The sequence below is a fragment of the Bombus vosnesenskii genome, unplaced genomic scaffold (genome assembly GCF_011952255.1).
Source record: "Bombus vosnesenskii isolate JDL3184/JDL3185 unplaced genomic scaffold, Bvos_JDL3184-5_v1.1 scf7180000015260, whole genome shotgun sequence".
Taxonomy (NCBI): Eukaryota; Metazoa; Arthropoda; class Insecta; order Hymenoptera; family Apidae; genus Bombus; species Bombus vosnesenskii.
In genome coordinates this window covers 453-14,155 of record NW_022883908.1, presented here as the reverse complement: position 1 = coordinate 14,155, position 13,703 = coordinate 453, and the positions used below count along the sequence as shown (strand labels likewise).

General features: G+C 38.2%; 1 protein-coding gene across 1 annotated transcript; it reads left to right on the top strand.

The window, feature by feature from the left end:
• Positions 1 to 11,520: 11,520 nt before the first annotated feature.
• LOC117241096 (hematopoietic prostaglandin D synthase-like) lies at positions 11,521 to 13,433 on the top strand. Its single transcript, XM_033507076.1, has 2 exons — positions 11,521 to 11,773; positions 12,686 to 13,433. The coding sequence occupies exons 1-2, from the start codon at positions 11,587 to 11,589 to the stop codon at positions 12,859 to 12,861; spliced, it is 363 nt and encodes a 120-aa protein (XP_033362967.1). The 5' UTR covers positions 11,521 to 11,586; the 3' UTR covers positions 12,862 to 13,433.
• Positions 13,434 to 13,703: the final 270 nt, after the last annotated feature.

The following is a 13,703-nucleotide window of genomic DNA, read 5'->3' as shown; positions in this document are numbered from 1 at the left end:
GGAGAAAGAGAAAGAGACAGAGAGGGGGAGAGAGAGAGAGAGAGAGAAACAAGATTTATTGAAGGGAGAATGAGGGAACGGAAACACTTTGAGGAAACACTTTGAGCTCTATGCTTCAACCTGTCCAGCCGCCAATCGAATTAACGTGCCATTCAGCATTGATTTTGCGTCCATATCGTGGAACCATGCCGTATTTATTGTTTGCCAGGTTTCCTGTGTCCTATGAATTTCAATTTTTCCGCAAGATGCCGCAAGATGCAGCTCGTTTTCCTTAGACTCCGATGTGAAATCGCGCGAAAAAGTAAGAATGAAGGCGTTTCCATTGGATCGCGATTGCACTTTATCGTATTAATTAACTCGACATTACAGCGTAGTCCTAGAAAATCGTATTAATCGAGGTAATCCGATGCAATTGATTCACGGCCAGCGTACTGCTGCGCATCACGCGAGTCGTTGTCTCAATTATTGAATTGCTCGTTGCGAAGTATTGTAGCGGAACCTCGGAAACGAAATTAACGATGTAATTGGGGACAGGATGCATTGTAACGATGGAAAATATTTTAGTTATAACAGCTAATTCGAAGGTTGAAAAATATCGATCGAACTGTTTGCTGGTGTTCGCCCAAGGATTCGAACATGTAGGGGTATAGTGGTTGAACAATTAGATCTGGTCATATCTGTTAATTTTTCTGTCGTTATTGCATAATTCATTGTATTCTTTGGTTTACTATATACACGTATCCCGTTTGATAAATTATATTTCTAATTTTCGTTGATAATATTAATACTTTGCTTTCGAAGGTTTCATTTATTCATATTACCATATACTCCAAGTAATTTCAGTAGAAAGAACGTGTTTTCGTATAATTGGTTAAATATATGCGTAGAATGAAGAGTCATAGCCGCATCACTCATCACCTACTCACTCACTCACTATCATCGCGCAGTGCGATACGATTTTGCTTGGTAGTGTAATATATCTTCGGCCAATACGTCGGTTTATTTTTCTGATTGTATCTTACCTGTTCGTTGCAAGAATACGTGAGATAATTATGATTTGACAGGTTAAGGACAAATTTTTAATTTATTGATTTATTAAATTTTTAATTTATTAATTATTTAATTTATTTGATATTATTAGCGGAGCCCTCGATTGCGAAGGGTTATAGTAGCGTCGAATAAAATTGAAATTGTTAATAGATCATTTTTTGATATTATATTTCAATGGATCTTCGTGGAAATTGGAATAAAGTCTGATTCTACTATTTATCTTAGAAAACTTGAAAAACTAATTAATTATTCGTATCGAATTAGTAATATTCGTTTGTTTGTAAAATGTACTTGTCAAGATAGTATTATATAAAAATGCTGAATCTCGACAGGTTAATTTCTCATGTGAGTTTTCACGAAGCTTGAAAAAATAGGATTTGTAATTAGTGTTATTTGCGACAGACATTTATTTTCCCTGAAACCTATGTAGGTCACAAATATTTCTAGTAGCAATGCGTGTGAACTACATTCGCTTCTCTATGTACGTACATATGTACTCTCAAAATTTCATTAAAATCGTTCTTACGTTATTTTAAAATCCATTCTAAAATCGATTCTATGGTGACAACCAACGGTGTAACTTTATAATTCGACGAAATTTTCCAATGCATTTCAAACAGACAAATTTTTACAATCCCAATATAGAGAAGGTATAAAAATAAAATAGTTATTTTTCTTGCTCGGTTCTAGATGAGAACAATAAAAGTTGCGTGGACAGTGATTAAATTGCTTTAAGGAAAAACCTCCTATTTTTTGTTTTATATATTGACTTTTTGTTGCAATATTTTCCAAGAGCTTCGACTGGCATCGAGGCGTATAAAATCGTAGAAAAAGGCGCTAGTATTCTTTATAGTTGCATAGCTTCCATCATCGCCTGGGTAATAGGCCTCGCTTCGTCTTTGTCGCGACAATCTCGTTACCAAGACTTCGATCTTCGAGTTGCTTAATGCGATATCGACATCAGAACGATGCCTCGACGAGCAATTCATCAAAAAAGTTTTTTAAATTTTATTCGTGTAATCTCGAAAGTGACTCGATATTGACCGAGAATAATACGATGTTTCATTTATTTGTCGAAGCTTGGGTGAAAATTTTCCGCCGACAGATTTTTGATTGCAACCAACGACATTTGAAATTACTGACACGAGAAATAGAAATTTATTGTCATAACTAGCAACGTTGTAAATTGTTCGTATTTGCCTTGATACGAAGATGAATTGGAAATTATTAAAATTTAACAATTTAATAGCATTTACAATTATTCGTATTATCTCATTTAATTATATCATAATTGACAATACAGAAGTGTCACTGTTTCTGTATACCTAAATATATTATGTGGTATCGTTTGTTTTTTTACAATAACTGTGCAATTCCATCGTATTGATGCCTTTTCTACTGTAATTCTACTCCTAACTAATTACATTGAATCAACGTCAGTCATTCGCATAATAACAATTCTATTCCCTGATATTCCCAACCCGAAAGCAAATATCCTCTTCCAAATTGTTGCGTATGTATAACCATCCGATTTCTATAGTAATATATTAGCCGTACTGTATTATGTGGATTCTTCGTTGTACGAACGTAAGTAGTCAAGTGAAATTTGTGATGTTCCTTGATCTATGTATGTTACGATCAGTTTGCAACAGGTAACGACAGTTTTCCCGAGTCGTTGCACGTTCAGCAAGAAATTAATCAGCAGTGAAGAAAAATATAAAGTTCCCCTGTATTTCTAACTTTGTACTCTGTAATGTCACGGTTTCTAATCTTTCATCCATAGTTCACACTTTAAGAAAAATTAATCAATTACATAAATTACGTTGCTTAAAATCGTCGAATTTATCTAGTCGGTTAAGCGTGTAAAATCGACGAACGGAAGATTGTTCAATGAGAAAACTCGACATTACCAAAATGAACGTTTGCCCATGTTGAAGTAGCATTTAAAGGATGAACGCGATACTCAGCGTCGAGTCGAAAACGTTTCGAGTTCGAGTTTCTATTCGCCTCCATATGAACCCATTGAATAATCGATACGAGTTGCTCGTTACACGGTAATTCCTTGCTTGCAAATTTGAAAGCCACCCTCATAGGCCCTGTTAATCGGTCAGACTAGCGCAGAGACGCGTTTCATTTGCTATAATTCGATCTTCGGACGGTTTAGTTATCGTCGCATTTTGACGCTGCTTACCAGCAGATTAATCTCTAGCAAACAATTGATAGGCGTCACAAACAGACCAGTTGCTTCGTAGTCAGCGAGTCTCTGGACGTTCAGAATACGAGGATCCAGCTGATCCACCATTACAATTAATCGGATTAATTCTCACTCCCTCTCGCCAAGGGATATATGTAATTGATTTTCTGAATCAGGGATGGCTATTCCGATAATATACTGTAAATATAAAATATAGCGAAAATACATAGTAAATCGAATTTTTCCTTTTCATTTCTTAACTTTATCTGTTCTCAAGATACATAGCTTTTGCAGTTTTCCGTAATGGGACAGAAAGCGGAACGTCTTTAGGCTACCATCTTTTTCTTTTTACAATTTAAATTCGTTTCATCAATGTCCGTTAGAACATTTTCCAGCCAATATTTTCTAAAATTTCACACGTATCCTTCCTTCGCTATAAGACGCGAGATACACGTGTACTTCAGCATCGACGTGTCTTCAACTCATCGACGCCCCTTTCTCGGCGTTTCCCATAGTCCGTTTTCCATTCTGTCCGCGTTTCAACCCCCGACCACATTTTCTGTGCAACGTGAACACACATCCAAATATGGGTTGACTGCGACACGGGAAAACTCAGCGTTAGAAACGAACGAAGAAACGCCTAACCATCGTGAAAGCGATGTGAACGCGGAAATCGGACGAGGCGAAGTTAATTTCGACTATCAGCCAGCTTTGGGCAATGAATCTCGACGATTTCCGCGAACATATTGGACTTATCTGCTCCAGCACGCCTTACAATCACGATAACACCTTCTGTTGCACGCACGTGAACACGCAACCCCCCCGTTACCCTCGAAACGAGCGGTCAGAGATCCGTGAACAAGATTGAAATTCGTTACGGTTACGGAAGCCGTTTACGAGCCTATGGATTACGAGGGTCGTTTCGAAGAATGTAGTGAGCGATTCCATGGAGCGTAATTCTTAGCCCATTAACGGGCAACGTTGCGTTAGCGAATTTCATCTGTCACCTTTTCCCCAATGAATTTGCGTTATCGAATTCTATTTGTTAACATTATCACCACGACAAGCAATTCCAAGGATGAGCTTCGCGTTTACCTTGTCTCTACTTTTTCTATCTGGATTCTACAATTTCATGAGTTTCAAAGGATGTGGATAAAACGGCATTATGAGAAACTGTTGGTTGATTCTTCATGGGTTAACGTAGTTTTGAAGAAATTCTTCCAGGAACCGGGAAGAATATTAAACATTGCAATCGGATACAGTACCAATTCTGAGAACTTTAAAAATGACACGGTACCACAATGTCGCTATAGAGACCAATATAATGTTACTCTAGACGCTTTCACTGCTCGAATTGTCACAATCATTTTTTATACTTCCGATCCTTGATCATGCCAAAGCGTTATTTTTAAAAAATAAAATATATAATAGAAGTGTGTATAGAACTGTTGAAAGGGTCCGTGTAACAGACTTTCGTCGATGATCTATACAACTAAAATTCTTAATATTAAATTCAATTCGTAGAATATTCAAATCTATCTATAGTTTGATCGAATCTTCGATTATAAATCGACGTAAAATTTTTGGATACTACAAGCGTAGCCATCGTTCAATATCTCGTAAACGTCTGATGAAGAAGTACATGTTACAAGGCTTATACGTCAAATCTATAGAACACCTGAATATAACTGACTTCCCAATATTTCAATATTCCTGGTCCCATAGCTATATCGGATGTCGATTAATACGAAACATGAGAAGTCAATCAATCGATATGTTCAATGGCACGTAATCTTGATAAAAGCTGTACAAACTTGCAGTCCTTTCCTTGTTTATAACGGGAAATTGAATACTTTGTAATTAAATTGTAGAAACAGAAGCAATAAAATGTTGCGTGGCCTGTCGCAATAACGTAACGAATCGATATAATGGTTGCCACAGATTAATTAATTAATATCAATCCCGCGATCCTCCATCGCAGCTGTCTTTATTTCCGCGTAGTTTGTATCGAATTCGTCGCGTTTCGTCGTGAGAAATCTTCAGCCGTTCCAAAAGTTTCGTAAAGATTAATCCTTCATAATTGAAGAGCGGAAGTAGATAAAGTTGCCAGTATCGAAACTAAAGTTTTCTGGGAAACGACTGTTTATGAGAAATTGTTTGTTTGTGGGAATGTTATTTATTAGAAAAATATAACGATACTTATTTATTACGCATATTATAATACTTTATATAATTTTACGATATCTCTATTCTATCGTTTCAAAGATCTGTTAATTAACGATAAAAAAATATCTTCTTTATATCTTAAGGGAAGATATGTACGTCCATTATGTAGTTTGCTTAAGAAGGTCAGTAGAGATTTTCTTATCTGATGGGATAATTGAGGCAGATTTATCTACGCACATGTTCAAGCACGATGGAGGGAGTTTGCTGGCACATGGTGCACACAGTCTAATTTAGGGAACTAATCGTATAACATACATCATACACAACCTATATCACGTATGAAACGTTAAAAACTGTACGAATTATTATGATTACACTTCCCTTCATATTTAGTGATATTAACCTTCATACAAACAACCTCTTCAAGGAAAAACAAAATTCTTTTTCGAAAATGGCACTTCCAATTCTTCTTATTCTCACTATTTAATTGCTAGCCGTATCAAGTAACAACGAAAAAAATAATAATATCTAATCGTTAAGCAGGGCCATATTTTGGGGATACAATTAAAAAAGTAAATCGTCGGTGGAATATTGTTTCACCTATCAAGAATTTTGGAAGATATAATTAGAAAGGTACAACCTGGGTAGAAAATTGTCCTCCTTATCGAGCATTTTTGAAAATATAATTGAGAAAGTGGAATCTGGATAGAAAATTGTTTTACCTACGAAGCATTATAAAAAGTAAGTTTAATAAAACTATACCTTGGATAGTTCATATATTTTTGCATATTATACGCATTCGTTAAAATTTTACACTCCCAAACATCCTGCTATACTTGCACAAAAAAGCGCAGTCTAGTAATATCCCCCTCACTGCTCCTCGCATTTTCTTTCTAATCATCTCTCGTTCGCTTTTCCTGATATTATTCTCAGCGTAAGTTCAGAGTGGCGGTTTTTAAACTCAGGAACGCGCGGCTGTTCGTTAAATGAAATATCAAACGTAAGAATTGCCGCAGTCTTAACGCGAGATAATTAATTTCGTGGCAAAGAGCGCACGTCGTTGAATATTAATTCATATCTCATATAAGTTGCGAAAAAAAAGCAGATAAAAGAGGACAAAAATCCGATAATTACCGCGAATCTTTACGCAATTTCAAGAAATACAAAAGAAATTTGTTTGTAAGCATGCTACTAAGTATTATTAGAAGTACTGTACTTTCGATATTTTACATATTCTTGCATATTTTCTACATTTTTCTGTATTTTTGTATCCTTAAATTTTCCGTAAACGCGTAAACGTCTGCGCTCTGACAATGACAAGGAAGATTCTACTGATAAAAATAAAGCATCGAATTTCACCGAACTCTCGGAAATGTAATTCTCAGATCACATAAATTAAAAAGAAAGAACAAAAGAAAATACAAATATATATGTCGGATCAGCACTGGGAATGGGGTTGTGGGCGTCAAATGAATCTTCTCGAGGATTAGCCATTGATACGGTACACACAGGCGTAGTTTATTACAATGATAGAATTATTACAGTCTTAACAATTGATCACGGCGGATCGGCACTTGCGACACTAGTGACGATGCTCTCGGGCTCAATAACGAATCCGTGGTCAACGGGATGACAACAGAACGTACTCACAAAGTCTAAGTCTGAGAATAATCACTGATCGCGAAGGCGTTACTCTTGGATCGATGAGATCACGAGCGAGAATGCCTTTCCCGTCCCGATGATGCCACACAGGAAAACTATAACGGGGTGTGTCTAAGGATACGAGATCATCGGATTCGTCGAGAAAAGCCTTCGTTCAGAAAGTGTTGCTGCTAATTGGTTAATCTCCATATCGGTGGTTAGAAAAGGATGCTAGCCGCCCTCGAGGGAAAGTTGCTAGTGGGAGACGCCGCTCGTTGAAAAATATGTTTCCCCTATCTTCCCGTAGTTGGGACAAAGACTGTTTGTCTGTTTCAAGGACTTTAGTTGACTAAATCTTAAGATTTATAACGGGCCCTCGGGCTAGCCGAACATGTACTGCGGAGACGCATCGACATCTGGCAATCATCTTACTCGAAGAATAGGGTCTGTGTGTGGCGAGCCACGGGACAGAAACCGTTGGAATGTTTATTGTCGCGTGTCGCCACGAATATTTCTTTTAAGGAGAGCTATAGAATTACTCGATACCTGTTGTTAGGCAAAGCGTTCATCCCTTGACCGCGGCTACGTTCGGCGACTGACTGTCGCCTCGAACCCAAGCTCATTATCACAATTCTCGAATAATTACAATCGGGTTGAATAACTACAATTGTTCAATTACAGCTATAGTAGACTCTAGGTTACAATGTTGCGGGATTATCCAAAATTCCAAAGGCTCCGGTGTTCTTTCATCTCCGACATATATATATATATATACGTAGCCACAAATCAATTTGGATCACGACAGATAAAATAGGTAGCAATAATGTCTCCACGAACATTATCATAATTTATTGGAATTTACATAAAAGACAAAGAATGCTATTGTTTCAATGACACGGCGTTTTGTCGAGTTAGATAAATATGAATTGTGTGTTTGAACAAGTGTTCGGTCGTGTTTCACGCGACGAAAAAGGAAATCACAAGACAAGGTGTCGCCTCGTTGGAAGCAACAAATCGCAATACGAGGCTGGAAATTGGGTGATACCGGGAGGATTACGAGGGATGAGAAATCTGTCGAGAGCGTGAAAGGCTCGCAGTCACCGGGTTTCTCCAGTTCTGTCGCTTTTAACGCCGAGTTCTTCCGCTTCGAGGATAGAAGCTGCGAAATATCGAGGCCATTGTCCAAAGATTTTCAAGAATATCCGATGCAACGCCTTGAAATTTACGAGAGCAAGTCTGATAAATTCTTATCTCTGGTCCATTCGAGGCCAATTTTTTAATACCCTCGTAACTTGTAACGACAAATAAAAATATTGGTACAGGCCAATTTTTTCTTTTGGATAAAATCATGTGTAAATTTACAAAAAATACGATTCTTCGTTTAATTTTTTCCCTTATTGTCTTTACATATTTGGAGTTTAAACGCGTTATAAGTACGTTTTTTTTTTAACATGATTACATAGAATTCTTATTCTGAATAAATTATTTGTTTCCGCTTCATAACTGTTTCTAAATTACAGTGCATTTAATCTTGAAATGCACAGTAACATTTTATACTTTTTACGTTCTAAGGAATTTTCAGGATCGGTTAAAAATTAAATTACAGTAATGGTAATACTCAATATTAATGTCAGACGTGGATACTTCACTGTTTTGTATAATAATTTGTTATCTTGGCATCGATCAAAGTATTTAATATACAAAGCGTACAGATTAATAAGAATTTTAATTAATCCTTCTTCTATAGTATTCACCGTTCTTTTCGAGCTCGTACCATTTCAAATAGACTTTCGAAGAGATTTCAAAGATTTGTCTGTTCAAATAAAACGCGATCTTTTTTATTTCCCTATCAGTCGTCCCGTTACTGTTCCGTAGTTTCCAACAGATTGCAGATTCGTTTAAAAAACATTTGTAACGAAAAACAAACCCACTCGCAGAAATGTTATTCAATATAGCATTTATAACTTTCATAGACATCCTCCTCTCATTGCTATCATTGTAAACAGATTGAAACTTCGTTTGCAAACACTCGCGATTAAAAAAAAAAAAAAGAAGAATTAATCTTAAACAATTTTATCTTGTGTTCCATTTATAATTTTCATAATTGTCTTCCCGACGTTGTATCATTTTAAATGGCTTTTTTCTATCCATCTATGTTGCAGCGAGATCAACGGTCCTAATTACTAAATTGCACGATGTGTTCATACAAATTCACTTTTTATGAACGCGATGAAACGAAATGAACCCTAAGTAGAGATTTGTTTTCTCATCAAGTATAACGAGTTTTATACTTTGGATAGATTGCCTCGTTGTGAGAAGGTCTTAATCGTTTATAATTGCGATTAAGTAATTGCAATAAGTCATATTTTTAAGAAACGTTCTCACATGCTGTCACACACTCTAATTAGAAAAGGATCATGAAACATTCGGTTTATGATATTATTTGTTTGTAAATCTTCCTGCTTCCGGAAACTTTTTTAAATATGAAAATATTTATATACAAAATTAAATATTTTTTTCAATACCAACACTTCTTGCGTTTATGTTGTCCTAGTCAGAATTATATTATTTCGTGTATCCCGTTGCTTTTTATATGATAGTCCTCTCGTTGGCCGCGGATTCGTTATCAAGCCTGAGGCCCTCGTCACTAGTGTCACTATCGACAATAAAGGTACCCCACCCGCGACCGGACGATGGAGAACTCCAACACGGAATCGCAATCTCCCGCGAGCCCTGCCCGGCAGGGCGCCTCGAGCTCGGACTCGGAATGTGACTCGAGCTCGGATTCGGATTCAGACTCGACATCAGAAGTGGCATCCGAACACACGTTGTCGGCACGGGATCGTAAGAGTATCGTGCGCGCACTAAAGCGGTCGCTAGGGAAGAAGAAGAGGAAGAAGAAGAAGAAGAAGAAGAAAGGACACCGGGCAACCTGGGTATCGCTACCGCGCTACAACCCCGAAGCCGCGGACGCAGATCTAGCCGCCTGGTGCACAGCCGTCGGCCTGCTAATGAGGGACCACCCCCTGAGAAACAGCGCACTGTATTCTGCCCTAAACCGTGCCCTAGAGGGTCCGGCAGCGTATTGGCTTACGCAGATAATGAACGGCGACGAGCTCACCTGGCCAGATTTTAAGGAACAATTCGCCGCGCACTTCGGTGGCCAAGAAGTAGCAGCCGCGTCGCTAATCAAGGCAGCCGAGGAACTACCGCGGGACGGCGAAACACCAGGAGCGTACGGAAATCGTATCATCACCCTCCTGGGGTCGAAGTGGCGAAATTCAACCAGGGAAGAGGTACTCGCCGCCACCGCCCTCCATCTGCTGGGCTCGCGCGATGAACGTTTTAAACGACTAGCGCTCACGAGTGACATCACGTCGGTGAAACAATTCCAAAGAGAAATGAAGCCCTTCCTATACACGGGGTGGCCAACGCCCCCGCCGTGGAGGTCATTAGCGAGCTCCGGAAACAAACGAGGCAGGTCACCCGCCCCCTGGACCAGGTGTGGCCACTGCGGTATTTACGGACATCTGACATTCGAATGCCGCAAGAGGGCGAAGTGGGAACCGAAGAAGGACCCCCGACGCCCGGAGCAAAAGCCGACCGGTTGCACCACCAAAAGCGTTGTGCTTTCACTGCCACATGCCGGGACACATCGCATCTCGCTGTCCATCGCGGCGAGAAGAAAAACATTGCAATCGTACGTCGATCGGAGGATCGTGTGTACTGAGACACTCGACCGGAGTCTTGTTTCGGTGGCGTCGTTGGGATGACGAGCAGTCTTGCTAGAGAGCTGATCGGTGAAGGAAGTCGAGTGCCTTACGAGCAGGGAGTGGCGCACGTGTGAGTTAGAGCAAGGGAACCTGTCCTCCCGTTGGTCACGGATTCGTTATCAAGCCTGAGGCCCTCGTCACTAATGTAACTATCGACAATAAAGGTACCGCACGCGCGACCGGACGATGGAGAACTTCAACGCAGAACCGCTACCTCCCGCGAGCCCTCCCCGGGAGGGTGCCACGAGTTCGGACTCGGAGATTCAGACTCGACATATATATTATTATATATATTATATATACTATTATATATACTATACTATATCTATAAATATATGTATAAATATATCTATTTAAAAAAATAAAGTTGACCTTCATATATCGCCAATAATATCGCGTGCGTAAAAAGAAACTAATTACATTTAAATCTTTTTTTACATTTATTTATTTTTTATTATTATTATTTTCACAACTAATTACATTTAATTATTACATTTACATACATTTAACTATTATTACATACATTTACATACATTTAATTATTATTTTTTTCATAATTATATCTCGTTTGAAATATTTTTCGACATAATTAATTGTTTCAAAAACATATATTCCAGCCTTCTAAATGATTTATTTTGCGTATTATACGAATTATTCCATCTATAAATAAATTGTTCTCTCTACACACACACACGCACACAGTCTGTTAATTACACGAGTTAATTGTAACATTTTTCTCGATAAGTTGACAGAGCAAGGAAAATGAGCGACGAACATACCTACAAACTAATCTACTTCAATGCCCGTGGTCGTGCCGAACATATACGGTACATATTTGCATATACTGGCATCGAGTATACCGACGAGAGGATCCCCGAAGAACTCTGGCCTGAATACAAGGATTGTAAGCGTGAAGAATCGATTTTTACTTTCATCGTTCAACTCTCAGATATCTGCCATTTACTCAAACTTTTCTGTATATAAAACTTTCGTTTCATGTGCAGGCTAAACTTACTTAAAGTAAAATTTCATACGGAATAAAGTCGAACTTTTCATTAAGTTTTGCTTCCGTAATATCGTGTTTATCGAATACCAACTTAATTCACTTACGATTCTCGAATTTTTGTGTTGCAATCTTTATTGTTTTCAATGAATCGAAGCATTTCGAATATTTTGAGAAAACCGTAAATAGGTGACTTAAAATAGGAATACAAAAATACTTCTACGTTTCTCGTTAATTTAAAAACTTTTTAGGACTTGTCGGAAAAAAAGGATAAAAAATTGAAATCAGTTCGGAAATGAACAAGAACACAGCTAAAAAGTCGAAAGAACAAAGCAGACATAAAATTCGATCTTCCGTTGCGACATTTCTATCGTAAATAGTATAATAAAAGTTTTACGCAGCATAGTCTTCGATATAATCTTATATGTCGCTTGCAGATAGAGAAACAAAAAATCAACGTAAGTCTGTAAATCAATCCTGTCGGTGTAAAACACAAAATTACGTTCGCAAGAGACATTCGATTTATATTCCTTGCACTTCAATTTTCATTACAAGAACCGTGTACATTTTCTAATATTTTTTCCGTGTCTGGTATTATCTTTTATCCTTGATTTTAAAAACTTTAGGTTCTTCCCAACAGTCAAAAACACGCGATACCCTGTCCATCGTAATCGTAAGAAAAGAAAAAAAGGAGAAAGAAGACATTTCTGTATTTCTTTACTAGGTCATGTTGATTAAAACCGAAATGATTTCGATTCATCTATTCACAAGAACGCAACGGCCTCGGAAGCTGTGTTGTGATTTCCTATCGATCGTTTCCCTCTACACAGTGTTCATATGAGCCATGTTTGTTCTTAGCAATGCCTTATAAAATGCTGCCCGTGCTGCAGATAGACGGGAAACCGGTAGCGCAGAGTAACGCTGTGGCGCGATACTTGGCGAAGAAGTACGATCTAATGGGAAGGAACGAATGGGATGCGATGATATGCGACGTGCTCGTCGATACTCTTGGAGATTTGAAGCAAGGTGAGTAACTGATGAGATGACTTTGCATTTGTCTCACCACAGAGACAGACGTTCAAGAATTCATTGTGAAAAGACGAGTACAAACAAGATACGTATGTCTTTCCGTTAAGCGAATGTTACAGTTTGTTTGCAAAAGTCAGGTTTTAGATTATAGAATCGTAGATAGAATTTAGAGGATAGAAACTTTTAGTAGTCACTTTTAGTTTAGTAAAGTCTTATCGACAATAAGCAGACTACGTTATGATACAGCGATTCCAACTGAAGATTTCTATCGACATCACGAATTCGATGGCTTCCAAATTTTCTTCTCTGCAATCTCAGACGCTCAACTCGAAAGAATCTTTTAGATCCCCCGACAAACACTCGACTCAGGTTATCTATTATCGTAATCTTCCTACGGGATTTTTTTTAACTGCGTTGCGTTAACGAATAACGGGATAACATCACGTTTCTCTCAACGCCTTTCAACGTTCTACAACTTTTATTCTTTGCAAATCCCTGTCTCTATATGATAGACGCTGGTTATCCGCGGAAGGAGCGAGGACAACGAAGTGTTACTCGATGATCAAAGACAGGAAGATCCTGGTACGCGATAACGTTACTAATTTCCAATTACGATATGTGTGATTACGTAACATCTGCTGTCTGCATAATGCGTTAACGATCCGCGCGTTGATCGCATAAATATAAATCGAAGGGAATGGAATCGCTCGAAACTCATGCAACTATCCGCAGGTGTTTAAAATCGTGTTTCTACACCGCCAACGTAACGTCACGTCAGTCGAATCGAAAAATTATTACTAGACAGAGAAGGTGAACAAAAAACGAGGTAAATAGGCTACCGATTGAA